This window comes from Saccopteryx leptura, chromosome 1, assembly GCF_036850995.1.
Source record: "Saccopteryx leptura isolate mSacLep1 chromosome 1, mSacLep1_pri_phased_curated, whole genome shotgun sequence".
Classification (NCBI taxonomy): Eukaryota; Metazoa; Chordata; class Mammalia; order Chiroptera; family Emballonuridae; genus Saccopteryx; species Saccopteryx leptura.
In genome coordinates this window covers 355,653,774-355,680,937 of record NC_089503.1, presented here as the reverse complement: position 1 = coordinate 355,680,937, position 27,164 = coordinate 355,653,774, and the positions used below count along the sequence as shown (strand labels likewise).

General features: G+C 36.4%; 1 protein-coding gene across 3 annotated transcripts in view; it reads left to right on the top strand.

The window, feature by feature from the left end:
• ADGRB3 (adhesion G protein-coupled receptor B3) overlaps positions 1-27,164 on the top strand; it is a 796,575-nt gene that overhangs the window by 448,814 nt on the left and 320,597 nt on the right. For all 3 annotated transcript variants that reach the window (XM_066359103.1, XM_066359102.1, XM_066359101.1), the window contains one exon: positions 16,755-16,798. In XM_066359103.1, coding sequence (XP_066215200.1) covers positions 16,755-16,798 — 44 coding nt within the window. The remainder of the gene's footprint in view (positions 1-16,754; positions 16,799-27,164) is intronic.

The following is a 27,164-nucleotide window of genomic DNA, read 5'->3' as shown; positions in this document are numbered from 1 at the left end:
TTGCTGATTGCTTTGAAGAAATACCAGATTTGCTTTCCCCAGAAAAAGAATTTGTTTCTCAAATTACTTAAGGTTACTTCAGTGTGATTATTTATACTTTTTGATATTGTTAGATTCTCTAATGCAAAACAAATTTAATAACTTTATTGAAAGTAATATTGAGACCTAAATAAGTATACTAGAATGGACCTGTATGTACACACACATTCATATACTCGTGCATATGTACACGGACCCACCTTTGGGATTACTTCGGTCTGACAGGTCTGAGCCTGGTGTGACTTTGTAAGGTGGCTAACATCCCTATCTTTAATAATGAGTTAGAAGAATAAGAAAAGGATGTATTTTAGTTATCTAGTGCTTTATTAACTCTGCAAATGATAACATGCATTATTTTTCCAGATAAGGCTGTCTATACTTCTATTTCTAGTGGAAGATAGACTGGACTGGACTGCAGTTTCTGAAATCTAACTTGGCCACTTTTTTTTCTTCCTTAGCAACAACTCAAATAGATAATACTCCTTCTATCAGGACTGAAAAAATGCATCAGGTGTATTTGTAGTTCTCAAATTAGTCATATTCATAAAAGATCTCATGGGAATTTGGACATGTGGGTGGGTTGTTTTTGTTTTTTGGGGCTTTTATTGCCATATTTGCTTGCATACTAATAGGGTCAATCTAACAAATTAAGAAATTTGTTTTAGATGCAGAAACTGAAATTAATCATGATCCATAGCCTTTGTAAATAATAGTAGAAAACACAATGAAAGACTGTAATGAATATGCTTGTTAACATTAGATAAGCATGAGAAACGATGAAGAGAGATTGTAACATTCATCAATGAGTATTTTGATGAATCTCAAATGTTGATAACAATCTAAAGAATAAAAATCACTTGGCATGCATCTATAATTTCTACAAAAGGCTTTTTGTATCTCTTTATTTTTTAAATTACTTTTCTAGCATGGTGTTTGTCCAGGTAGAAGAGATTGCTGATATTTTGCCTGTACAAAGCTCTCGGTAATTTTTATAGAAGAGTCATGAAATGCTAACTAGACAAGAAGATTGATGGCTCTGCCAAGAGCTGAAATAAAGATAGAATCCTTCTCTACTTACAGTTTTGGGGGAGTATATTCTAAATTCTAGTATCAGTAAGCATTCTTTGCAATTACATTTCAAATTCAGTTTATTTTTATTCATAATACACAGCTAATCTTCAAAAAGATTTTTAGAATAATTACGCTATTGTTGCAGCATGAGTCAGCAAGCTTTTTTAGTTGAGTCAGATAGTAAGTATTTTAGATGCGCGAGCAGAGTGGTCTCTGTCACAGCTACTCGCCTATGATGGTGTGGTGAAATGCAGACATAGACAACATGTAAACAAATGGGTGTTACTCTGCAATAAATTTTATTTACAAAAATAGACAGCAGACGAGAATTGTCTCCTGGTCTGTATTGGTTGTCAAACCCTGTATGGTAAACAGAATAATGGCCCCCAAAGGTGTTTACATCCTAATCCCCAGAAGCCATGAATTTGTTATGTTACACATCAAAAGGGACTTTGCTGATGCGATTTAAAAAGTAAGGATATTGAGTCGTATTTTCTATATACAGTGTCATGTCGTTTGCAAATAATAACAGTTTCACTTATTCCTTTCCAATTTGTATGACCTTTATTTCTTCTTGTCTGATTGCTGTGGCTAGAACTTCCAGTACTATGTTGAGTAAGAGTGGTGAAAGTAGATAGCCCTGTCTTGTTTCTGATCGTAAAGGGAACACTTATAGTTTTTGCCCATTGAGTATGATGTTGAATGTGGGTTTGTCATGTATGGCCCTTATTATATTGAGGTATGTTCCCTGTATTCCCACTTAGCTGAGAGTTTTTATCATAAATGGGTGTTAGCTTTTAGCAAATGCTTTTTCTGCATCTATTGATATGATCATATGATTTTTATCCTTCATTTTGTTTTTGTGGTGTATCACGTTTATTGATTTGAAAATATTGTACCAACCTTGCATCCCTGGAATAAATCCTACTTGATCATGGTATATGACTTTTTTAAAGTATTGTTGGATCTGATTTGCTAGTATTTGTTGAAGATTTTTGCTACTGTGTTCATCAGGGATATTGGCCTATAATTGTCTTTCTTTGTAGTATCTTTCTCTGAGTTTGGAATTATGCAGGCCACATTAAATAAGCTTTGGAGTCTTTGTTTCTCCTGAATATTTTTGGAATAGTTTGAGGAGGATAGGCATTAGTTCTTCTTTACATATTTAGTAAAATTTACCTGTGAAGCCATCTGGTCCAGGTCTTTTGCTTGCTGGGAGTTTATTTTTAGTAGTATTATAATTACTGCTTCAATTTCATTAGTTTCAATTGGTCTATTCATGTTCTCTGATTCTTCCTGATTCAGTTTTAGAAGATTATATGTTTCTAGGAATTTACCCATTTCACTCAGGTTGGCCAAATTTTTGACAGTTTGTAATTATTTCTAACAATTTTTTGTATTTCTGTTGTGTCATTTATATTCCTCCTTTTTCATTTCTGATTTCATTTGCATTCTCTCTCTTTTTGTTGATAAATTTGGTAAAAGGCTTGTCAACTTTATTTATCTTTTCAAAGAACCAACTCTTGGTTTCATTGATCTTTTATATATTTTTTTAGTCTCTGTCATTTATTTATGCTTTAATCTTTATTATGTTCTTCGTTCTACTTAATCTGGGCTTTGTCCTTCTTTTTCTAGCTCTTTTAGGTGTGAGTTTATTTCTTTGTTTGTTTGTTTGTTTATTTATTTTGCTTCTGGAGGTGGGCCTCTATTACTAAGAATTTCCCTCTTAGGACAGTTCAATCATTAAAGATGTTGGGAAAATTGGACAGATCCATGCAAAAAATAATAATAAAACTATCACCTTTTTATACCATTCAAAAGAATAAACTCAAAATAGACTAAAGACCTAAGTGTAAGACCCAGAACCACAAAAAATCTTAAAGAAAACATAGGCAGTGAAATCTCAGCCATTTCTTATAGCAGTATTTTTTTCTAATATATCTCTGTAGGCAAGCAAAACAAAATAAAAAATAAACAAATGGGACTACATAAAACTAAAGAGTTTTTTCACAGCAAATAAAGCCATCAACAATATGAAGATATAGCCCACTGAATGGGAGAAAATAATTGCCAATGACACATTTGATAAGGGGTTAATATTCTAAAATTTATAAAGAACTCAAACTTTTAAAAAAAATCTAATTTAAAAAAATGAGCAAAAGACTTGAGTAGACACTTCTCCAAATAGGACATTCAGATGGCCAATATATATATATGAAAATATGCTCAACATCACTAATCACCAGAGACAGGAAAATTAAAACCACAATGAGAGATGAAGTCACACCTGTCAGGGTCATGGCAACAATGAACTATTCAGAGAAGCAAACATGTTGTTTGGTTCCTGTTCCTCACATTGGGCAACACTCATCACGGTGACAATCAACTACTCACAGCCGAGAGAAAATGCTCCTAGGGGCTGAGAGGAGGCAACAGTTTGGTCAGAAGATCAAAGGACAGAAGCCGGGTACCCAGCCTTACTCAGATATTTATTAGCAAGCACAAATAACTCAAGGAAGAAGACAGCAGATGTTTTGGGGGTGAAGTAAAGGATAAGGAAAATGCTGACTCCTAATCTCTGTTCTGAGAACCTAAACATTTCTTGTTGCTGAATCTTATTTTACTGTTTTTTGTTTGTTTGTTTGTTTGTTTGTGTCCACCTCACACTGTCTCCAGTACTGGGTCAGAGAGGCTCCTGGACTCTCATCCACTCTGGGCTTTTTCCCTTGAACACCTCATTGTCTCTAATGGTAATCCTAACTCTGCAAATTTTCACAGCATATTTCCACATATCCGCCTTTTTTTATTTAGTAAAGATCAATAGAAAGGAAGATGGTTAGGTAGTTCAGTGATTACTGGCTTGTTAACAGGTGGCAGTGTTTGCAGTGGAATGTGGAGGGCAAGCATAAAGAGAAACAGGTTTACAGGGGTCATAGGTGTGCCTTTATTTTGCAAAACTTCTTCAGCACACCCAATTAGATGCTTCAAAGTATCCCAGGTGATTTCAGGTACTCCCTGAGGGCTTGGGAGTGAGCTAGGTGTCCTTTTTTTTGGTTTGTTTTTTTGGTTCATTCCCAGAGGTGCATTCACTATCAGCTTCTGGATCTCTGGAACTGGGTTGCTTTCTAAAGGTTGATGCTAACTCATGATAAATCTGCACATTCCTTACTGGTATTCAAAGAGGACTTGTTGATAACAAAATTGCAACATACCTATGCCCCCAAGTTAGAAATTTGATTGGATTCTGCCACTTAGGGCCAGCTAATAAATTCTGGTACAACATGAGAGGTTTATTGCTATCAAATGCCTCTCAGCTTCAGTAAATCCAGATTAGGAAATGTTCAAAATATTAAGAGTAAAAAGAACCTTATACAATTGTTTTTGTGGGGTGAGTTTCTCCTCCTGACTCTTCCTTTTTTGTTTGTGTATTGGGGCTTAAGAAGACTATTGGCTCTTTCTGTGATACCTGTAATTTGGGTGAATTTCTCAAGAGCCAGAGGCCCCTAAGAATGTTCTAATGTTACTTTTTATTTTCTTTTTAGGACAATCCTTTTTCTAAAGTTCTTCCTCTCCTTTTCTCACCTTTGTCTACTTTCTATTCTCTTTTTGTTTCTTCCCTCTGTTCAAACTTTCTACAACCTGCAGAAACCTTCTGCAACTTACACAAACCTTCTACAACTTTCATAATCTTTATCTATTCAGAAATAATTAGCTTTCAGAACTTATTTACTTTCTTTTACTTTCAAAAGTACCTCTATACCTTATACCTTTTATTATTAAAATGATACAGTTTCTTTTCAATTAATTAAAGTTCTCAATTTCTAAAAACCTTAACTTTCAGTGAGAACTAAGTTAGTAATTAGCAATTTTACATTGATACTTTTATAAATATATTTCATGACCTTTAGAAACAGGTTCTTTTATTTGCAAACAAACATTTTCAAAAAAAGATAACAGGAACCTTTTGTAAACCTAGGCAAAACAAACATATTTTTGGTTAAAAACGTTAAAAAGACATTAATAAAATTAAACTAGTAGTGATATCAAATGTATTTCTAGATCATTTGGCTTAAAAAACATTGGGAATAGTTTTATATTTTATAGTATTATTAATAATTGCAAAGAAGGTAAGACTTTTTATTTATCCTTGGCAACCTTCCAGGATGAGTGAAGAGAAGGAAGGGGATGAGATACTGAGCTGCTTGGATTTTTAAATCGCCTTTTTTTTCCCCCCTGTACATTGAGGTCCTGGCATGACCCATCCCATTATTATAGCCTGCAGAGGGTCTTGAGATGTGTTAGTTCTCCTGTTGTTCTCAGGATTACAAAAGTTCCCAGGTCTCTAAAAGAAAGCTTTAAGATATCTAAATGACTTGGTTTCTCTTTTTCCTTCCTAAAATTACCCTTTGTTATTTTATTTTTATTTTTTTAAAGAGCTAAATTAAGATTATCCTAGTTACAATTTTAAGTCTAGTGTTAATTTGGCCTGGTAATTTTCATAAAAACAATGAGAATAGTAATTGATTATATTGGCTTTTTACAATCTGCTCTACTGGAACTTTATAAGGAATTTTTAGATTGAGTTTTAATTAATCTCTCAGGGCACACACAAAAGCCAAACTACATAGTTACGATTAGGTTCTGCCTGTAATCTTTCTGAAAATGTCCTTATTTCCCACAGTTGTAACAGGTTTATGGCCTTGGTCACAGACTATCTCCCTTTCCTGACCCTCAGGTCCCTCCTGAAGGCCTGTCCCAAGGACACTCCCAGAACTTTCCCAGGGTGAAGAGAGCTGCTTAAGGGGAGGGGGAGGTAGGGTGAAGGAGATGTTTAATGAAGAAGTTGCCCTAGTGAGAGGTTGCGTGAGGGAAATTTGAGTTTAAAGAGGCCTTGTGTTTAAAGGCACCCTGGACCCAAACCCAACATTTCAGTCTTTTGTGTGTGTGTTTTGTTTTTGTTTTGTTTTTGTTTTTTTAAGGAAAAAGGACAAAGGTCTTTACTTCTGTAGCTACTTCCTGCTGGTTAAGGTTGTTGAAATATTGGGGGACAGGCTTGTCTGAAGTTCAGGCTAGGTGATGAGAGCAGTTTTAACAAGCCCTTCCTAATCCCAAGAGGTCATTTCATATCCCATCCCAATTGCTTCAACCATCCTCTTGGTAAAAGTGCTTTCCCAGTCTCCTAAATCTAAACTTCCCTCTTTCAGATAGCAAGGACATTGTTGTCAGATTGTGAGCAAAAGGGCAGTTAAATTCCGATCTGTTACCTGACACCCTACAGCTCCAAGGAGTCCCTATAGCTGTAACTTATGACTCCCCTACTCGAGAATGGGAATTCCCACTAATGAAAGAGAGATGAAGGGAGAGGAGAATCCCCTGGCCTGATCCTTAAAAGTGACCTTGCCACAAGCATTCAAGGGCGTTTTCCCCTCTTCTTGTGGCCCTTACCAAATTAGATGAGTGAACATCCTTTTCCTTTGCTAGACTTTGAGAGGTGGTTTCTTCTGGTACCTTACGTGGGACACCACTTGTCATAGCAACAATGAACTACTCGGATGCCAGATGAAATGTTCTGAGGGGCCAAAGGAAGTCAACAGCCCCAGTCAGCAGACTGGAGGACTGAAGCCCCGTCCCCAGCCTTACTCAGATATTTATTAGCCAGTACAAATAACTTCTGTCTAGAAGTTTTCAGGGGGTGAAGTAAAGGACAAAGAACATGCTGACTCCTAATCTCTGTTCTGAGAGCCTAAATATTTCTTATTGCTGAATCTTATCCTGCTGTTTTGCTGTTTCCAGCACGCACTGTTTTCAGTACGGATCAGAGAGGCCCCTGGACTCTTGTCTGCTCGGGCTTTCACCCCAGGGCAGCTTGCTCTAATTGTAATCCTATCTCTGAAAGTCTTCACAGCATTTTCCCACATGTCAGAATGGCTATTATTAATAAATCAGCAAACAAGTGTTGGCTAGATATGGGGAAAAGGGAACCCTCATACACTGTTGGTAGGAATACAGATTAGTACAACCACTGTGGAAAGCAGTATGGAGTTACCTCAAAAAATTAAAAATGCTTTATGAACCAGTAGTTCTACTTCTGGGAATGTATCTGAAGAAACCCAAAACATTGCAGTGCTATTTACAATAGTCAAGATTTGGAAGTATCCCAAGAGGCCATCAGTATATAAGTGTATTAAAAAGCTATTGATAAATTTATACAATGGAATACTACTCAGCCATAAAAAAGAAGAAAATTTTACCTTTGTGACAGCATGGGTGGACCTACAGGGTATTTTGTTAAGTGAAATAAGCCAGTCAGAGAAAGACAAGTACCATATTATTTCACTTAGATGTGGAATCTGAAGAACAAAATAAACAATATAGAAACAGACTCATAGCTACAAAGAACAGATTGATAGCTCTCAGGTGTGGGATAGGTTGAGGGTCTGGGTAAAATATGTGAAGGGAATAAGCAAGAAAAAAACCCTTATAAGCATATAGGGAAGTGAAGGGATAGAAAAAAATGGACAAAACCCCAAAAACTCATGGAGATAGACAACAGTGTGGTGACTGCCTGGGGGTAGGGGGAAGGCGGAGGAGTGTACAGGGAGGGATAAGTGGTGATTGATGAAGACTTGTCTTGGGGGAATGAACACACAATTCAGTGTACAGAATTGGATTGTAAAATTAGGCACCTGAAGCCTGTTTAGTTATGTTAACCAGTCACACCTCAATAAAATTCAATTTAAAAATAAACACAATAAAAATGTGTGGACATTGAGATGGAGAAATTGTCTTGAATTATCTGAGTAGGTCCAGTTTATTCACACAAGTCATTAAATGTGAATAACCTTTCTCTATGGGGATGGTCTGAGAGTAGCAGCGTAAGGACTCAGCTGCCACCACTGACTTTGAAGATGAAGGAAGAGAGCCACAAGCCGGGATGATTAGAGATGGGTTGTCTCTCAAAGCTGAAGCAACCCCTAGTTGCCAACCAGGAAGGAAAAGTAGACTCGGTCCTACAACTGCAAAAAGCTGAATTCTGCTGAAACCTGAATGAGCCTGACCATGGGTTCATCCGCAGGTTCTCCAGAAAAGAGAGCAGTCCTGCCAATGCTCTGAGTTCAGCCTTGTGCAACTCTTGAGCAGAGATCCAGACTTCTGACCTACAAAAACTACGAAATAATAAATTCGTGTTGTTCTATACTGCTGTTTGTGGTCATTTATAACAGCAGCAATAGAAAACTAATAACCCTGCATTGAAGTATTTCAAAATTAACTTTTAGACTATGAAGATAATATATATGTATGCATTAATAGTGCCATTTGGAATCAGATATAATACTAATGACACATTATTCAATAAAAATCACTTACCAACTAGAGATTACATTTTGTCCTGCTGATTATTATACCAGTATTTTAGGCATCTGTTTAAAGGAATCACTAGACAGTGAGAATGGCCATGTGACGTGGAGGTGGATATTAGGAAATTTTACAGGAAGCCCCAAGATAGTACCTCCTGTGCAGCCGCAAGGAGGGCCTTGTGGAACCAGGTGTTGGGAGTCAGGGACAACTCTGACATATACACATATGTTATACTCCTGAAACAATGTAGAAAAGCTTCTCCGCTGGCAGTTACCAGACTGCAGCAGTGAAAAACACCCGCCAACCTTTGTCTCCACTACCATTCCATGAAAGTATTATCAGGGCACATTATTGTATCCTGTTGGCTGAAAAAGGAAAAGACTTAAGGTACCTGTTATATACAGAAAGAATCTGCTTATTTAGCTATTTGCTTCTTAAACTTGTTTTGCACTTCAACTCATAGAACATACCTGTAGAGTTTTTGCCCTATTTGTTTGTTGAGAGGTGCACCAGACTCTTGTGCAAACATTATTAGAAATGATGTAATCATTCCTGGCTGAGTAGCTCAGTTGGTTAGAGCATCATCCCAACAGGCTAATGTTGTGTTTCCATCCCAGTGGTCAGGGCACATACAAGAATCAACCAATGACTACACAAATAAATGGAACAACAAACTGATATTTTTCTCTTTCTCCCTCGAAATCAATAATAAAAAAAAAGTAATATTTGGGGACAACAATCTAAGATATATATGTGGAGGTGATATTCTTTGCAGGATACACATCTGAATAATTACTAATAGTAGTTCTACTTTTTACTGTGTTCAATATGTCAAATAGAAAGTATTGGCCCTGGCTGGTTGGCTCAGCGGTAGATCGTCAACCTGGCGTGCAAGAGTCCCGGGTTCGATTCCCAGCCAGGGCACACAGGAGAAGCGCCCATCTGCTTCTCCCCCCCTCCCCCTCTCCTTCCTCTCTGTCTCTCTCTTCCCCTCCCACAGCTGAGGCTCCATTGGAGCAAAGATTGCCTGGGCGCTGAGGATGGCTCTGTGGCCTCTGCCTCAGGCGCTAGAATGGCTCTGGATACAACAGAGTGACACCCCAGAGGGGCAGAGCATCGCCCCCTGGTAGGCATGCTGGATAGATCCCGGTCAGGCGCATGCGGGAGTCTGTCTGACAGCTTTGGAAAAATGAAAAAAAAAAAGAAAGAAAGTATTCTTTGAGGAAAAAAATATATATATTCAGGTTAGTAATATATCTTAGAAATTAGAGAAGCAAGCTGTTATTCATTCACAAAAATAACCAGTGTCATCTGGTTAATGTGAGTGACTGAGTAAGCATGTAGCAGAAGCTGGATTAAATCTGTGCCCTCTCCTTGTGCTCCAGTTACATAGCTGCCAACTCCAGGGCAAGAGCTATGTTAACAGAAATGTGATTCATCCTGATAAAACAATATTCTGCATTGCTCAATTCAGTGGCCTTTATGATATTCTGCTTTAGTTAAGGCCAGGTTCTTCTTTTCTATCTCCTTGATTTGACTGGTTGCCAATGCAGTGCTTTCTGCAGAACCCTTATAAATCCATTCAAAAATTCCATATCTCCATATTCCTCTTAAGAACACAGTATTGCATTTTCAATGAAGTGATCTATATTTTATATACCTATTAACCATCCCCTTAAAAGAGAGAGACCCAGGTTTAATTCTTTTCAAAAATTATTTTAAAATGCTAAAATATAGAACAGTACTTACCATAACTTTAAAAAGTGGTTTGGAGAACATTCAACAGACTATTTCCTGTTAATGAGTTTTATACTGTACCGTTTTCAACTGTATCGTCTGCTTGGGAGGTGTATCACACTTGCAGGAACTATGAAGCTGTTTATAGGTTGGGACATAATCCAAAAAGGGTTCCTTCTCATTGATCAGCTATTATCGATATGACTATGAAAAAATACACATCTCCTACTATCTAACTTCCCCTAGCACATGTTCTTGAGATTTGTTTTTAATTGTATTTTCTCAAGTAATACGAGAATTATAAGCAGGATATAAATTAGTCCTTTGTGAATCATCTTAGTTATTTTGAAACTGTTCTCGAGGAATTCCTAAAATCTATTTGTGTAGTTATATAACAATGACAATTAAACTTCAATGGAGAAATAAAGGGAGAATAAGCTTAGCAAAATCTAGAACAGAGGTCGGGAACCTATGGCCCACAAGCCAGATATGGCTCTTTTGATGGTTGCATCTGGCTCACAGACAGATCTTTAATAAAAAAAATAATGTTAAAAATATAAAACATTCTCATGTATTACAATCCATTCATTTCCTACCACTCATGTTCAGGGTTGCAGGTGGCTGGAGCCAATCACAGCTGTCCTCTGGGACAACACCAAATTTTTATTGGATAATGCGTAATGTACAGGGGTCATTGTATGGCTCTCATGAAATTACATTTTAAAATATGTGGCATTCATGGCTCTCTCAGCCATAAAGATTCCCGACTCCTGATCTAGGTTATTTTAATGTGATGTCTTTATATCTAAAATTTAGAAAATTAAAGAGATAATATAATGAACAGTCTTTCTTTCATACACATTCAAAATTTCAACATGCAGTTCATTAGTAGGTGTGACAGAAAGAATAACTCTGGAATATCTGAGTCAGAGCATTGGAAATGATGAAATAGTTATGATGAAGTCACTGCCCTTCTTCATGTTCTTAGGTACTTCTCCAGTGTTGATGTGGATAAAGATTAGGGTGATGAGGAGGAGTTAGAATGCATGTTCCTGGTTTGCTCTAACCTCAAAATTTATGGAACCTAGGAATCTGCCCTTTTAATAAGCATCTCACTTGATTCTGGGGTAGGTTTAGAGAAAACACTTTCAAAGTGTTAATATATCAAGAGTGTAAATAAGAGAGTATGTGAATTAAATTTATTCAGAATTTAAAAACACCAAAGATAATTAGAGAAACTTGGTCTTAATTCATTTTTATTGTGACTTTACCCTTATCCTTTCTTTTCTTTTCTTTTCTTTTTCTTTTTTTGTGACAGAGACAGAGTCAGAGACAGGGACAGATAGAGACAGACAGACAGGAAGGGAGAGAGATGAGAAACATCAATTCTTTGTTTCAGCTCCTTAGTTGTTCATTGATTGCTTTCTCATATGTGCCTTGACCAGGGGGCTACAGCAGTCCGAGTGACTCCTTGCTTGAGCCAGTGACCTTGGGTCCAAGCTGGTGAGCTTTGCTCCAACTAGATGAGCCCGCGCTCAAGCTGGAGACCTTGGGGTCTCGAACCTGGGTCCTCTGCATCCCAGTCCAACGCTCTATCCACTGCGCCACCGCCTGGTCAGGCATACCCTTATCTTTTCTATAACTTCCTTCAGACCTCTGCTCAAATATTATCTTCTCGGGGAATTCTTTCCAATATACAAAATTGCTGTCATACATTTCCCAGCTTTTCCTACTAATTTAGATTTATGCTTTTCATCATAGCAAATTTTACCATCCAGCATATTATGTATTTACTTGTTTATATTTTTAGTCTCTCTGCCTGCTCCCTTCACTATAATTAAATCTACAAAGCAAGATTTTGTGTGCGGGGGGTATATTTTGATTTTTAACAAGAGTGTGGGGTACACAGAAGGGACAGACACACAGGAAGGGAGAGAAATGAGAAGCATCAACTTATAGTTGTGGCACTTTATTTGTTCACTGATTGCTTCTCATGTGGGTCTTGAACAGGGGCCTCCAGCTGAGCCAGTGACCCCTTGCTCAAGCCAGTGGCCTTGGACTCAAACCAGCAGCCTTGGGTTCCAGCCAGCAACCATGGGGTCATGTCTGTGATCCTATGCCCAAGCTGGTGATCCTGCATTCAAGCTGGCAACTTTAGGGCTTCAAACCTGGGTCCTCAGCATCCCAGGTGACACTCTATGCACTGCTTCACCACTTGGTCAGGCAGGATTTTGTTTTGTTCAATGTTGCGTTACCAGTGCCTCCAAGGGAACCTGGAATGTAACAGGTGTTTACTGAGTGATTGTTTTCATGAATGAGTAAATGAATGAATGAAAGAACTTGTTTTGATCATCTTTGTGGCTCTTCTTTCTAACTTCATTGATTGGTGAAGGAATTTATCATAGTGGGATTTATATAAATTACTTCATAGAAAGAAAGAAAAATAAACGATTGGAAGGGCATTTTGAAAAAAGAAAAGAAATTCACTTGTAACTATGCTTCCAATAATAATAAGATCGAACTAAAAAGGATGTCAGATCTGTTATAAATAAGAAAAAAGAAAACTTATGCAGACCAAAGGAAAAAAGAGAACCACTGATAGAAATATATTGACAGACTTTGTGATATATTCTGTTAAATAGATATGTTGGATCATTTACAGCAAAATGGTGGGATCTTGATAACATTATACGAAGTGAAATAAGTAAATCAGAAAAAACCAGGAACTGCATTATTCCATACGTAGGTGGGACATAAAGGTGAAACTAAGAGACATTGATAAGAGTGTGGTGGTTACAGGGGGAGGGGGGAGAGGGAGAGGGAAAGGGGGAGGGGGAGGGGCACAAAGAAAACTAGATAGAAGGTGACAGAGGACAATCTGATTTTGGGTGATGGGTATGCAACATAAGTAAACGACAAGATAACCTGGACTTGTTATCTTTGAATATATGTATCCTGATTTATTGATGTCGCCCCATTAAAAATAAAATTATTTAAAAAAAAGATATGTTGGTTTAATTGGTGTTGAAACAGAGAAGTAAAAGAAAAGAGCAGTATCAGCTAAGGATACTGGAAAGTGATGTGTGGAACAATTGTGGTAATTGGGAAATTTGGGTCATGGTGCATTTTTAAAATGCTTAAAAGTTGATGAGGAGAAATATCTAACAGAGGCTCAACTATGTTATTTTGAATGGAGTCAAGAGAAAATTTTTTTTCCCCAAAAATGTGTTTGATAAGAAAAGCATATCCTCTCCAAAAGATTTCAAATGCATGTAGTTTTAATAGTTTGTGTCAATTATATTGACAGCTTTGTAAATTAGTCTTCCTTAGCCCACCCCTCTCATTTACTTAAAGATTATTTTCTTAGTTTAATGCATTTCTTAAATCTACTTCTATAGCTTGCTTGTTTGCTTCTTACTGTGTCGTTACATTTTGTTACTGCTCTCTGTTGAGCTCACCATTTCCTTTTATTGATTTCCTGTAAATTCCTCATAACAGATCTTGTAGCAGAGTACCATTGAGAAAAGTAGCTGAAAATCATAACAAATATTTTACAAGTGGTTTCCCAGCAGAACTGTTTATCTAGGTTTTTTTTATGTTTAGAATTAATTCATCATTGGTTTTTTTATGTCCCATCTCACTCTCTTATATTCCTTAAGTGAGTGTTCTGTCCAGGTATTAAGATTTCTCTAATATATAATATTTGTTCTGCTAATCTTTCTAAATGTCAAATGTTTAAATAAGTGAATAAGCTCACAGGCCTACATATTGGTGACTGTACCAGAATGAGTATTCACAGACAGAGGTCTGTTGTTTAGGTCCCAGAATGTGTACAGAAGCACAAGATTGAGTGCTGGATATTGGAGATATAATGTTCTCGTGTGGATGCTTTTTTAAATTTTCACAAAGACAGAGAGAGAGAAGCATCTAAGATGCGAAGGTACAGGATAAAACAGGACTGACAAAGGCGTAGGATAAGAGAAAATGTATTTTTATCATTATGCTTTATCTGAAAGTGGAAATTAGTTTCTTTAGAGGATATCTGAACAATCAAGTTCATATAAGATTTCTTTTCTAAATAATTTACTTTTGTTATAACCTGTTATAAACTTTAATTTTGAAATGTTAATCCTATAATGAGAATCCTGTATTGGTTTACATGGAGATTTAAATTAATCTAACTCAGACGTTACTAAAAGAAGTGAACTGGATATAGAGAACCTGTTATCTTAGGTTCTTCACCTATCCTTAATTTCTATATCCATGAAATGTATATTTCATGTAATACCCTTCATTGTAATAGTTCAGGAATAATTTATTTTCTATTATGTGCTCTCAGCTCTTTTGGACAAACCTCTAGATAAATACAGCATCACTTTGATACAGCATTGTACATTGAGGATTGCTTAGGAAGTCACAACGTGTATGAAAATTACAGATAAAACCAGATAGGCTCTCAAAGGACAGAGGAATAAACCAATTGAAACCCCATTCTCTTCCCCATTGTTTGAACATCCATATCTATGCCTCTTCTAAGGTCCAGATAAGGACCTACTTCTTCCATGAAACTCACTCTAATACAGGCCATGATGCTCAGTCCCTTACACAGTAAATTATGGCTAGGGACATTTATATGAGCATGTCCTCTGTGTTATTGTGAGGGCTGGCTCACAGCTGACTGACACTCAGGGAGCATATTTACTGTGGGAAGGAGCCAGTACCCTATTTCAGGACTATCACTTTTACCGCACTTGGCCTGTTCATCATTTTATCAATGACTTAGTTGGCTGAGGACATTATGTGTTTTGTTTGTTTCTTAATCTTGTAATGAAGCAAAGTTTGGAAACAACAATGAATTTGTGAGATGCCCAAATCAGGATTCAAAAACTCCGAAGAGATTTTAAATATGGCTAGTACCTGTCAAACTCAGGAAGAGACTACCAAAACATCTGACACAATCCTATCTTGCCTTATTAAGCACATGGCGCCTAAATTGTAGCGACCTTAAACTTGCTTTGTTCAGTACAAGTAGGACACAAGTAGATGGTTTCTCCAAACACGTTTAAAGCCTTTGCTCCAGGAAATGAGTGAAGTGGATGATGAGAGAACTTGAAACCAAAAGAGTATGTTTAATAGAGAAGACTGTTCCAGGTTATGATTGGATCTGTAGATATCTCAAGCTATCACATAAAGGAAGAATCATTGAGTTAGTTTCAGAGGGCACCACAATACACAATGAATATGAAGAGATAGACAGAAAAAACTTTCCAACATTTAATTCTCTTCAAAACAGAAAGTACTTCCCCGGATAATCCAGTGTGGAAAATTTATTTTGTTATCCTAAAGGTCATAGTGGCTACTAAATTATTAAATGGAATAAAACTTCAGCACTTTTTTTCTCAGAGTTTCATTAGGCATGAGTCTATGCAAATATGATCTGTTGATAAAGAAGGTGTTGCAAGTCAACAAACTCTCTGGAAACGGACAATTAATGCAACCAGCTCCAGCTTCTAGGAAACTGACCAATTAGAGACTGCAGAGGAAGGGGCAGGGGTGGTGGTTGCATAATGTTTCACTGTGACTGACATATTGTAAGCACTTTGACCTTCTTGAAAGAAACAATTCAGCAACTAATATTTTAGGAGAAAAAATAGAAATCATCAAAGTATAGACTTTGTATATGAAATCACCACTTTCTTTACTTTTTTCTTTATTTTTTATTTTTTTATTAAGTGAGAAGCAGGAAGGCGAGACAGACTTCTGCATGTGCCCTGACCAGGATCCACCCAGCAAGCCCCCTCTGGGGTGATGCTCTGCCCATCTGGGGCCGCTTCTTGTTACTAGACAACTGAACCATTTTTGCACCTGAGGCTTGGCCATGGAGATGTCCTCAGTGCCTGGGGCCAACTTGCTCAAACAGTTTGAGCCATGGCTGTGGGAGGGGAAGAGAGAGGAGGGGAGGGAAGAGAAGCAGATGGTCACTTCTCCTGTGTGCCTGGACTGGAAATCAAACCCGGGACTTCCACACACCAGGCCAATGCGCTACTGCTGAGCCAACCAGCCAAGGCTGAGATCATCACTTTCAATTTTCAAAGAAACTAGGTATAAGTTATAATATTTGAATTGTTATAACAATTTATAAGATAAATTTTTTTCATGAATAGAGTTTCAGGACATGAGTCACCAAATCTATAAAAAAGGACATACAAAAAATTTTTAAAGATATTTATTTATTGATGTTACAGAGAGAGGATAACTAAATTGCTTCATTTTAGTTATTTATTGCTTGCTTGTTGCTTGTCATGTGTGCCTTGACTGGGCAAGCCCAGAGTTTCGAACTGGCAGCTTCAGCATTCCAGGTCAGTGCTCTATCCATTGTGCCACTCTAAGCCAGAAGACATGCAGATTTTTAATGCAAAAAAAGCAGAGGTGGAATCTTTAAAGTATCTTACTGTACAATAAGAAATCTGCCATCCTGTTTGCATTTCACACAATCCTAGATTGATATATGTACTCAAGATACATTTATTCTTTCTCTTTATTTTTAGGGTACTTTGAATCCCTATTGTGTGTTATGGGATGACTCAAAAACGTAAGTGACAGATGTTTTCTTATATTACTTTGGACTAAATATTCAAAGCACAAAGAGTTATTTCAGCTGCCTGCTAGTCAACAGGAATGTAACTTAGGATGTTACACTCAGAGAGGAAATATTTCCCTTTTTGAATCTGCAGGACAGCATGATGAGAGTGTGTGTGTGTGTGTGTGTGTGTGTGTGTGTGTGTGTGTGTGTGTGATGATGCCATCAGGTTACATCCCAAGATAGAATTGATAATGTAATGTATGTGACATGTTGTGATGCCAATTCCACAAGAATTTTATTTTAATCTATAATATTTTAAAAATTAATAGAAGCTCAAATGCTATTTCAACATTGTGCCCTAGTAATTCAGTTTAGCACTGCAGAATAAAAAAGCAATCTCTATGGTCACTTAGCCCATTAATTACCTGCATTGACCTTGAATCTATTCTCAGAGTAATGCAATATTTATATAGCCCTTCCAAACTGTTCTGTGGTAAAAACATTGAGTGGCATTAATTTTTCTTTTTTAATTTTTTAATTTTTATTTTTAAATTAACTTTATTGGGGTGACATTGGTTAATAGGATCAGGTAGGTTTCAAGTGTACATTTCTGTGATACATGATCTGTATATCGCATTGTGTGGCCACCTCCCAAATTTAAATAATTATTTATCACCATATATTTGGTCTCCTTTACCCTTTACTACCCCTCATCCCTTCCCTCTGGTAACTACCATACTGTTGTCTGTATCTATGAGTTTCACTTTTATAGTCCACATATGAGTGAAATCATATAGTTCTTAACTTTTTCTGACTGACTTATTTTGCTTAGCATAATATTCTCAAGGTCCATTCATGTTGTCACAAATGGCAATTTTTCATCTTTTCTTATGGCCGAGTACTATTCCATTGTATATATGTACCACATTTTCTTTACTCAACCCTCTATTGAAGGACGCTTTGTTTTCTACATATCTTGGCCACTATGAATAATGCGACAATAGTGCATATATCTTTGCAAATAAATGTCTTGAGTTTTTCAGGTAGGTAGTCAGAAGAGGGATTCCTGGGTCATACGATAATTCTATTTTTAATATTTGGATGAACCTCCATACTGTTTTCTATAGTAGCTGTACCAGTTTACATTCCTACCAGCAGTACATAAGGGTCCCTTTATCTCTACAACCTCTCCCCTTGTTATTTCTTGTCTTGCTGGTAATAGCCATTCCAAAAGGTGTGAGATTGTATCTATGTAGTTTTGATTTGCATTTCCTTAATAGCTTGTGAAGTTAAACATCTTTTCATGTATCTGTTAGTCATGTGTGTGTCTTCTTGGGAGAGGTATCTGTTTAGGTCTTCTGCTCATTTTTTTTCATTGGATTGTTTGTTTGTTTGGTGTTGTGTTGTATGAGTTCTTTATATATTTTGGATAATAAACCCTTGTCAGAGCTGTTGTTTGCAAATATCCCCCATTTAGTAGACTGCCTTTTCGTTTTGTCAGTTTCTTATGCTGTGCAGAGTTTTTTAGTTTTATAGAGTCCCATTTGCTTATTTTTGTTTTTACTTTCCTTGACTTTGGGGTCAAATTCAAAAAATCTTTTTTCAGACCAAAGTCCATAGTATATTATGTCTGTTTCCTTGTATGTAATTTATTGTTTCAGGTCTTATATTTAGTCTTTGATCCCTTTTGAGTTTAATTTTTATACATGCAGACAAACTTTAGTTTCATTCTTTTGCATGTGGCTTTCCAATTTCCCAGTTCCACTTGTTGAAGAGGCTTTCTTTTCTCCAATGTATGTTTTTTGAATACTTTGTGAAAAATTATTTACCCATATACATGTGGTTTTATTTCTGGGCTCTAAATTTTGTTCCATTGGCCTATGTGTCTGTTTTGATTATTGTAGCTCTATAGTATAATTTAAAGTCAAGTCAAAACTCCAGCTTTGGCCCTGGCCGGTTGGCTCAGTGGTAGAGCATCGGCCTGGCGTGCAGGGGTCCCAGGTTCAATTCCCGGCCAGGGCACACAGGAGAAGCATCCATCTGCTTCTCCACCCCTTCCCCTCTCCTTCCTCTCTGTCTCTTCCCCTCCTGCAGCCAAGGCTCCATTGGAGCAAAGTTGGCCTGGGCGCTGAGGATGGCTCTGTGGCCTCTGCCTCAGGTGCTAGAATGGCTCTGGTTGCAACAGAGCAACGCCCCAGATGGGCAGAGCATCGCCCCCTGGTGGGCATGCCGGGTGAATCCCGATCGGGTGCATGCGGGAGTGTGTCTGACTGCCTCCCCATTTCAAACTTCAGAAAAATACAAACAAACAAACAAAAACTCCAGCTTTGTTGTTGTTTTTCACTCTCAAGATTGCTTTGGCTATATGGGGTCTTTTGTTGTTCTGCAGATATTGGTCGTCAGTTTTCTTTTTGTGTGTGTGTTAACCTTGCCATGTTTTGGTATCAGGGTTATGTTGGCCTCAAAATGTATTAGGGAGTATTGCCTCTTCATTTTTTTGAAAGAGTTTGAGAAGGATATGTATCAAGTCTTCTTTGAAAGTTTGGTAGAAGCCATTAATGAAACCATCTGGTCCTGTACTTTTATTTTGGGGGAGGTTTTTTGATGGTTCTTTCAATTCTCTTACTGTTTATTCATCTATTTAGATTTTCTAATTCTTCATGATTCAATCTAGGAAGGTTTTATTTTTCTAGAAATGTAACATATTAACAGAGTTAAAATGGCCATATTACCCAAAGCAGTATAAAGATTTAATGCAATATCCATCAAATTCCCAATGTCATTTTTTAAGGAAATAAAACAAAAAGTTATCAGCTTTATATGGAACAACAAAAGACCCGAAATATCCAAAGCAATCCTGAGAGGAAAGAAAAAAAGCTGCAGTGTCACACTATCTGACTTCAAATTATATTAGGTTTTTTCTAGGTTGTTGAATTTAGTGGCATACAGTCTTTCATAATCTAGTATGATCCCTCATTCATCTGTGATGTCTGTGGAAACTTCTCTTCCACTTCTGGATTTGCTTATATAACTATTTTCTCTTTTTTCTTTAGTTAGTCTAGCCAAGGGTTTGTCAATTTTATAAATATTTTCAAAGAATCAGTCCTTTGTAGTATTAATTTTTTTTGTATAGACATTTTTGTTCTCTATTTCATTCAATTCTGCTCTAATTTTGTTTCCTTTCTTCTGCTGACTTTGGATTCCTCTTGTTCTTCTTTTTCTGGTTCCTTAAGATACAATGTTAGGTTTTTTACTTGGTATCTCTCTTGTTTCTTGAGATAAGCCTGTAATTATATAAATTTGCCCCTTATGACTGCTTTTGCTGCATCCCAGGAGTTTTGATATGTCGTACTGTCATTCTTATTTGTCTCTGTATATCTTTTTAAAAAATTTTATTGAATTTATTAGTGGCACTGTTTAACAAAATTATACAGGCTTTAGGTGCACAATTCCAGAACACATCATCTGTACACTGCATTGTGTGTTCACCCCAATTCTTTTTTCCCAAGATTTTATTTATTGATTTTACAGAGAAAGGAGGTGGGAGAGAGCAAGAAGTATCACTTCATAGTTGCTTCACTTTATTTGTTCATTGCTTACTTGTTACTTATTGTATGTGCCTGGACAGGACAAGCCCAGGGTTTGAATCGGCAACCTCAGCATTCTAGGTTGATGCTCTATCCACTGCACAACCACAGACCAGGCACCCCACCCCAATTCAAGTCTTCCTTCATCACCACCTAGCTTCCCTCTACCTTTTTCCACCTCCCTCCATACCCATTCCTTCCTACAGTTTCCTCACTATTGTCTGTGTCTATAATTTTTTCTTTGCTTAATCCCTTTTTTTTCACCCAGCCCCCAATCCACCTTTAACTTTTTTCCTTTGACCCAGTCATTTCTTAGTAATATTATTTTATCTTCACATATATGTGTGTTTTTTAAAATTTTTTTGATAGTTGGTTTCTAATTTCAAAGCATGTCAATTATATTCATTTTATCTAATGTGTAATTTAAGGCCAATTTCTTTTATTAATTTTCTGTTTGGATGATCTATCGAGAGCTGCCAATGGAATAATAAGATCCCTAGCTATGGTTTTGTTTTTAATCTCTTTATCTCTTTGTTCTCTTTGTATTGTAGTTGCTTTATATATTTTGGTGTTCCTTGATTAGGTGCATATATCATATATTAAAATCATTAATTTTTCTTATTCACATGCTTTATGAATTCAGGGAGGCAAATGAAAATAATTGCAATAAATAAGAATGAGTAATTCTTCCACATATTACTTTGTACAAGTAATTGCAATATATCTGATCAAAATCATCTTAATCTCATTGGTAAGTCTACAAATTTTAGTGCCTCAAAGAGAAGAAAAATCCATGATTAAATCTAAATTAGATTTCTATACTTTAAATCTTTGTATAGCTTTATTTCAGTGTAGTAGCCAGGTTTTATTTATTTTTATTTTTTTTTTATGAGGGGTAGATAAATATCAATAAATCCCCAAAGTTAATATCACCATGGCAATATGCTTTCAGATAGAGCACCAGGTTGCTGGCTTCTATGTATTCTAAGACTTTTCCTAGTGTTACTTACCCTATATTTGATCTATATTTGAGGCTTTATGATATTACTTGCCTCTCACAAGTAATTGTTGAAGAGTCTAGAAGAGGGGAAGTCTTAGAATTTCTCGGTAAAGAGCAAACCCATGGGAAGTTTGCTCATTCCTCATCTACTCATCTACTAAAACTGTTTAAATTACAGTATTGATGTGAATGAGAAATGAATGATATTAAGCATTTTTTTTTTTTTTTTGCTATAGATACTGATATTCTAGGGATCCTCTTCTACGAACCTTAGTGACATAAGAAGAATCCCAGTTTCCCTGGTGATAATATGAGCTAGATATCCTCAATAATGTCAGTACTTTTTTTGAAATTCCATAGAGAAATCCATGGTAGCATGGCTTAGTATGCTGTATAGTGAAGAGAAGAATAAAGTGCTACACAAATCTAATGTAATGTTTCCTACTCAAGAAATAAATGTGCCATCTCAAATTCCTTATTTTAGCTACTGGCACATTTCCATTAATATGAACCAATTTCATTTAGTTTTATTATCTTTTTAGTGGGTAGAGGGTGCTTCCCAGACAGGAGAAGTGTTAGTTATTATGAAAGACCTCTAGGATTATTAAAAGGTTTCTACAAGAAGAAGCAGTATTCCCCTATTTTGGGTCTCTCTTGATTCCTTTCATAGATTATCTAGCAAGTATACCCAAACTACAGCCCATGGGCCGCATGCGGCCCCCAGAGGCCATTTAACTGGCCCCCACCACACTTTCCACTTCCAGAAGGGGCACCTCTTTCATTGGTGATCAGTGAGAGGAGCACTGTATGTGGTGGCCCTCCAACGGTCTGATGGACAGTGAACTGGCCCCCTGTGTAAAAAGTTTGGAGACCCCTGATAAGGTGTTAAGTTTAATTTTTAAACAATTGGTATTTGAGGTCAGTGTTAACTTAGAAATCAGTCACACCCTACTTTCTCTAACATCTGCTGATAATATGATTCTTATCCATTACACAAAACATGTCTTAGCTTTACAAAATTTAACTTTTAAGTTGTCCTTGAAAAAAACTCTTCAGTGAAAGGAGGTATGTTCAGCTGCCTTTCAAAGGTTATCTTCAGAGATCAGTCTAGTTCATGTTTCCTTGATGTAGCTGAAAAGTGATCAAAAAGCTTTCCACTGAAACAAAACATCTATCCTATTACACTTTGTACCTTTTTCATCATTAAATTGTTTTGCTGGGTGAGTTTTAAACAATGAAAGTTAAGACAACTTTATTTCCTTTTTTCACATCTGTTGTTTTACTTAGTTATGTTCATATACACTATAATTTTATCAATGCAATGACTTGAACTTTAAGTTTTCCAAGTGTAGTTAATAGTAAAGAGATTTGACTACTTCTTTTTATACAGAAGACAGTTGACTTAAATGATGTATTTAAAGTTGTAGTAATAAAGTTGAAATTAGAAGTTGTCTTTTAATTTTGGCTTAAGTTATCAAATTGCCTTTTAAATTTTTTAAATCATTAATTAAAAAATAATACATGAGTATCTTTTACTTGTTAAATTTTAAAATGTAGCTTCTAAGGCAAAAGGCCCCATTAATCATCACCATCTTGGGTCGCCACAACCACCCATCTCCCCAAGGCCACTCCTATTTATATTTTACTATGTATAATTTCAGACATCCACTTATACATTGACATATGTATGAAGCCATAGAAATTTACACTATTTTACATACATATTATCATATAATATGTAACTCTTTGCACCCTCAATTTTTAATGTTAATATTTAAACCATTTTAAGGTTTTTATTAATTTAAATTTTATTTTTTCAATTACAATTTAAATTTATTATTTAATATTAGTTTCAGGTGTACAGCATAGTGATTAGTTAATCATATACTTTACAAGGGGTTTTTCCTGATATTTCCAATATCCACCTGGCACTATATATAGTTATATTCTCTATACATTACTTTACATCCCTGTGACTATTTTGTAACTACCAATTTATACTTCTTAATACCTTCACCTTTTCACCAGCCCCCCAACACCCTCCCTTCTAGCAACCATCAGTGTTTCTCTGTGTCTGTTTCAATTTCGTTTGTTTATTTTGTTCTTTCGATTCTATGTATACATAAGTGAAATCATTTGATATTTTCTTTCTCTGATTGACTTATTTTAATTAGCATGATACCCTCTAAGACCATCTATGCTGTCACAAATAATAAGATTTCATTCTTTTTTATGGCTGAGTAATATTCCATTGTATATATGTATCATCACTTTTTAATCTACTCATCTACTGATGGCACTTGGGTTGCTTCCGAATCTTAGCTTTAACAAGTGTGAGGTGACATTTCACCATGGTTTTTATTTCCATTTCTCTGATGTTTAGTGATGTTGAACATCTTTTCATATGTCTGTTGGCAACCTACATGTCCTCTTTGGAGAAGTGTTTACTCGGTTCCTCTGCCCATTTTTTAATTGGATTATTTGTTTCTTAGTGTTGAGTTATATGAGTTATTTATAAATTTTGGATATTACCTGACCTGTGGTGATGCAGTGGGATAAAGCGTCAACCTGGAACACTGAGGTCACCATTTCGAAACCCTGGGCTTACCTGGTCAAGGCACATACAGGAGATGATGCTTCCTGCTCCTTCCCCTTCTTTCTCTCTCTCCTCTCTGAAAATTGAATAAATAAAGTCTTTAAATTTTTTTTGGATATTAGCCCTTTATTGGATGTATCATTGGTGTATATCCTCCCCCATTTAATAACTTATCTTCATTTTGTTAGTTTTCATAGCTGTACAAAAACTTTTTATTTGGTATAGTCCCATTTGTTTATTTCTAAAATATTTTATTTATTGATTTTTAGAAAGAGAGAGAGAGAGAAAGAGAGAGCAAGATGCATCAACTCATAGCAGTTTCACTTTAGTTGTTCATTGATTGCTTCTTGTATGTGCCTTGAGGTTTTGAACCAGTGACCTCAGCATCCCAGGTTAATGCTCTATACACTATGTCACCATAGTTCAGGCCTATTTGTTTGTTTGTTTTTTTCTTTTGTTACCCTTACCTAGGCATTCTCAATTTTTAATTCAACCATATATCATAGAAATTTCTTAAAATTTTATTACACATATTCCATTCCTTGTAACTGCTGCATTGTGTAGATATATTACAATTGATTTATTATTCCCAATATTGATGGTGTTGAGGTGGTTTTATTCTATAAAATATGTATCTATGTACCTCATTGTCTCTGAGCACTTAATCTAAGTGGTTAACATGTTGTTCTCTTTATATCACTCTGTTTTATATAAATATTTACAGCATGCATTCCTACTTTCTTATTTATTTTTATTTGCTTATTGTCTGTCTCTCCAACTAGAAAGGAAGCACCATAGGAGAGATAACTGTATCAGTTACATTCCTGATGCTGAGTACACCTGCACATAGCATACATTCAACAAATACTTCTTGGTTAGTTCTGTATGAGAATGAATAGTTTGACTATTTCTACTTTGATATTGTTCATATACATAATAGTCTTATCAATGCAATGATTTTTTTTTTTTCTGAAGCTGGAAACGGGGAGAGACAGTCAGACAGACTCCCGCATGCGCCCGACCGGGATCCACCCGGCACGCCCACCAGGGGCTATGCTCTGCCCACCAGGGGGCGATGCTCTGCCCCTCCGGGGCGTCGCTCTGTCGCGACCAGAGCCACTCTAGCGCCTGGGGCAGAGGCCAACGAGCCATCCCCAGCGCCGGGGCCATCTTTGCTCCAATGGAGCCTTGGCTGTGGGAGGGGAAGAGAGAGACAGAGAGGAAGGAGAGGGGTAGGGGTGGAGAAGCAGATGGGTGCTTCTCCTGTGTGCCCTGGCCGGGAATCGAACCCGGGACTTCTGCACGCCAGGCCGACACTCTACCACTGAGCCAACTGGCCAGGGCCTCAATGCAATGATTTTAACATCTTTCTATTTAAGAATTATTTCTGTTTATATTTTATTTTATTGGTGATATTTTTACAATTAAAAGACAACATTGGAAGTTTTAAGCAAAGACTGCATCACCTTGGTACAGTACTAAGGTCCATTATAAACAATTAATTCTTTTTCTAATAGTAATATATTACTGAAAATCTGAAATAAAAAGATTTTACTTTGCTCTGGTAGATAAAACAATTTTAGATAATTTAAAAACATATTTACACTACTTTGGCTAACCAACTCATAGGACTTAACGAAATGTTTTATCATAGACAACCCATGAAATAAATTGAAAGTACTTTTTTCACTTCAGAAATAGCTTACTTTAGTTAGAAGTGTTTCTTTCTTTCTTTCTTTTTTTTTTTTTTTTGTTTCTGAAGTGAGAAGCGGGGAGGCAGAGAGACAGACTCCTGCATGCAACTGACCAGGATTCACCCGGCATGTCCACTATGGGGCCATGCTCTGCCCATCTGAGCTGTTGTTCCATTGCAACCAGAGCCATTCCAGTGCCTGAGGTAAAGGCCACGAAGCCATCCTCAGCACCCAGGCCAAGGGTCCAGTGGAGCTTTGGCTGTGGGAGGGGAAGAGAGAAGAGAGAAGTAGAGAGAAAGGAGAGCGGGAAGGTTGGAGAAGCAGATGGTTGCTTCTCCTGTGTGTCCTGGTCAGGATTCGAATCTGGGACTTCCACACACTGGGCCAACGCTCTACCACTTAGCCAACCGGCCAGGGCGAAGTGTTTCTTTTTTAAAGTTTTATTTTAATGGGCCTTACAAAATTATCATTTGGGTGATTGATAATTTGTGCATCGTGTGGGCTAAACTAAATTTGGATTTTGAGTTTGGAACTGTGAATGGTGACTATATTCTTCAGGAAACACATAATTCTGTTTTTAAATTAATCTGTGATCTTTCTCCATGGGTAAACAATCTGATGCTATTAGGTCTGTGAAGGATCATGTATGTTTTCAGAAAATGTTTCTGATCAATTGCATAAATATTTCTTAACTTGCTAAGCAGTTTTATCAATGCATTTATAACTTATCTGCTTACTTATAGTTGAAAACAAAACTTTAAGGGCTGAACTTTCTATTTTTCTACATTTTAAACTGATTTATTGGAGTTGGGAGTAGCAACAGTCACTTCTTGACTGACACTGGCTTGTTCCATGTCAAAGTTCAGTAATTAAATTGAAGTATTTCCTCTCCTTTGCTTCTGTTATCCTTTTTCTTCATATCTAGAATGTGTTCCTCTTTTTTATTATTCATATCGGAGGTCACTATTTTGTTTATCTCACAATATGATTCCTAGAAAATATATAACTAACACGCTAGCGACATCCCATCACTCCAAAAAAGGTATCATTTTTTTGGCTCTTCAACCATTAGGGAGGTTCAATATTATACCTTTACACAAATACACATTAAGAAAGATAAGTTAGCTCTTTGAAGTCCAAAGCAAAATATTACTAAATGACCAACCTTTCCTCTCCAAGTAATAACCAAAAGATAAAAAGCTCTTTTTAAAAGTTCTATTCAAATTAGGCTAGCCTAGGGGCAAACTAATATGGACAAAAATTAATATTATTACAATTATTATAATGGAAAAAGAACAAGGAAGAAATCTTGTTGGAGACTTAATTTATATAATAGTTAAGATAGAAATTGGACCAGAACAGATCTGTAAAACAGTAATATAATGATCGTATTGTGTTGGGACTGCAGACTCATAGTTACTTGACACCTTTGTTTGAGCAGTAATGAAAAAGAATGTATGTTTTAAAATATCCAGCATATTATAGCCATGATTCCAGT